Source organism: Nanorana parkeri, unplaced genomic scaffold (assembly GCF_000935625.1).
Source record: "Nanorana parkeri isolate BGI_ZX_2015 unplaced genomic scaffold, ASM93562v1 scaffold2148, whole genome shotgun sequence".
NCBI lineage: Eukaryota > Metazoa > Chordata > Amphibia > Anura > Dicroglossidae > Nanorana > Nanorana parkeri.
Window position 1 is genome coordinate 3,785 of NW_017308416.1, and position 1,463 is coordinate 5,247.

General features: G+C 48.7%; 1 protein-coding gene across 1 annotated transcript in view; it reads left to right on the forward strand.

Annotated features, from left to right (window-relative positions):
* LOC108800872 (zinc finger protein 234-like) overlaps positions 1-1,033 on the forward strand; it is a 4,720-nt gene extending 3,687 nt beyond the window's left edge. Inside the window, exon 6 of the mRNA XM_018572856.1 lies at positions 128-1,033. Coding sequence (XP_018428358.1) covers positions 128-1,033 — 906 coding nt within the window. The remainder of the gene's footprint in view (positions 1-127) is intronic.
* Positions 1,034-1,463: the final 430 nt, after the last annotated feature.

Here is a 1,463-nt window from a genome sequence, read left to right on the forward strand (position 1 = left end):
GGAGGAGATACTGGACACCATATGAAGGTCGGTCTCATGGTCTTGGTGTGGGGACATTGTGGTCCATCGTTGGCTGGGTTGTATTAATGAACACGTCTCTCCAGCAGATGCCCCCAATGTCTGGAAGACCTCGATGGGCCGAGTCGTCTCCTCTCCACGTACAGAAGATGACGGCAGAGGACAATTTTCTCCGGGTGGAAGTCCTGATAACCAACATCCAGTGACTCACCCCAAACTAGAGTCCTCCACATGCTTACATTGCGGTCAATATTTTAGAGAGCAGCGTCATCTGAAGGCCTACTCCTGTACAGAGTGCAAAAAGTCCTTCAAGAAAAGAGCGGACTACGTCAGGCATCAGAGAGTTCATACCGGCGTGAAGCCCTTTTCCTGTCCGCAGTGCGGGAAATGTTTCTCACAAAAAGGACACCTCAGCATCCATTTGAAACGTCACTCTGGCGAGAAGGCGTTTTCCTGCCCCGAGTGCGGGAGAGGTTTCATTAATAAGTCTACGCTTATTGGCCACCAGATAATCCACACCGGCGAGAAGCCGTTTTCCTGTCCCGAGTGCGGAAAACGTTTCTCACAGAAAGGACACCTCAATATCCATTTGAAACGTCACACCGGCGAGAAGGCGTTTTCCTGCCTCGAGTGTGGGAAACGCTTCACTCACAAATCTACACTCATCAACCACCAGAGATTCCACACCGGCGAGCAGCCGTTTTCCTGCTTAGAGTGCGGCAAACGCTTCACGCGGAAAATGAATCTCGACCGACATCAGAAGATTCACACGGACCCGGCTTTATTCTCCTGTCTGGAGTGCGGAATGCCCTTTAGAGGGAAGTCTGAGCTGAGGATACATCAGAGAAGTCACGTCGGGAAGAAGATCTTTCCATGTTCAGAGTGCAAGAAGTCATTTATTAGCAACTACGAACTCATTAGACACCAGAGGACTCATACGCGGAGAAGAAGCCGTTTCAAGGTTCCACACGCGGGAAATGTTTCTGCACTAGAGGACTCCTCAACGGCCATATGAAAAGTCACACTGGTGAGTAGCTGTTCTCTGCAGCGTGTGGGAAGTGCTTCATATGAAAAGATGAGCTTCTTCTACAATGGAGGATTCACAGTGGCAGTCGGGCCTTTTCCATGCATTGTGTGTGGGAAAGGTTTCACAAAGAAAAGGAACTTCAGAGAACTCATGCGCACTGGTGCTGGTGGTGTTCCGTAGAATGACTCTGTCCATAACAGTCCTGTGTGTGGGGCACAGATGAAGACGTTTTATAAACTGCAGATGCACCCGGAAGTGGTATGTTGGGTTACAAAACAATTCGGTAGTCTCACTATACTGCCAACGTTAATGCAGCAGGACTGAGTACAAATAAAGTTTATATAAACCCCCAAAAACATAAATGTCATATATAATATATCGCACATCCTCCTGGACTCGGCAGAAGTCCCTTTAATCG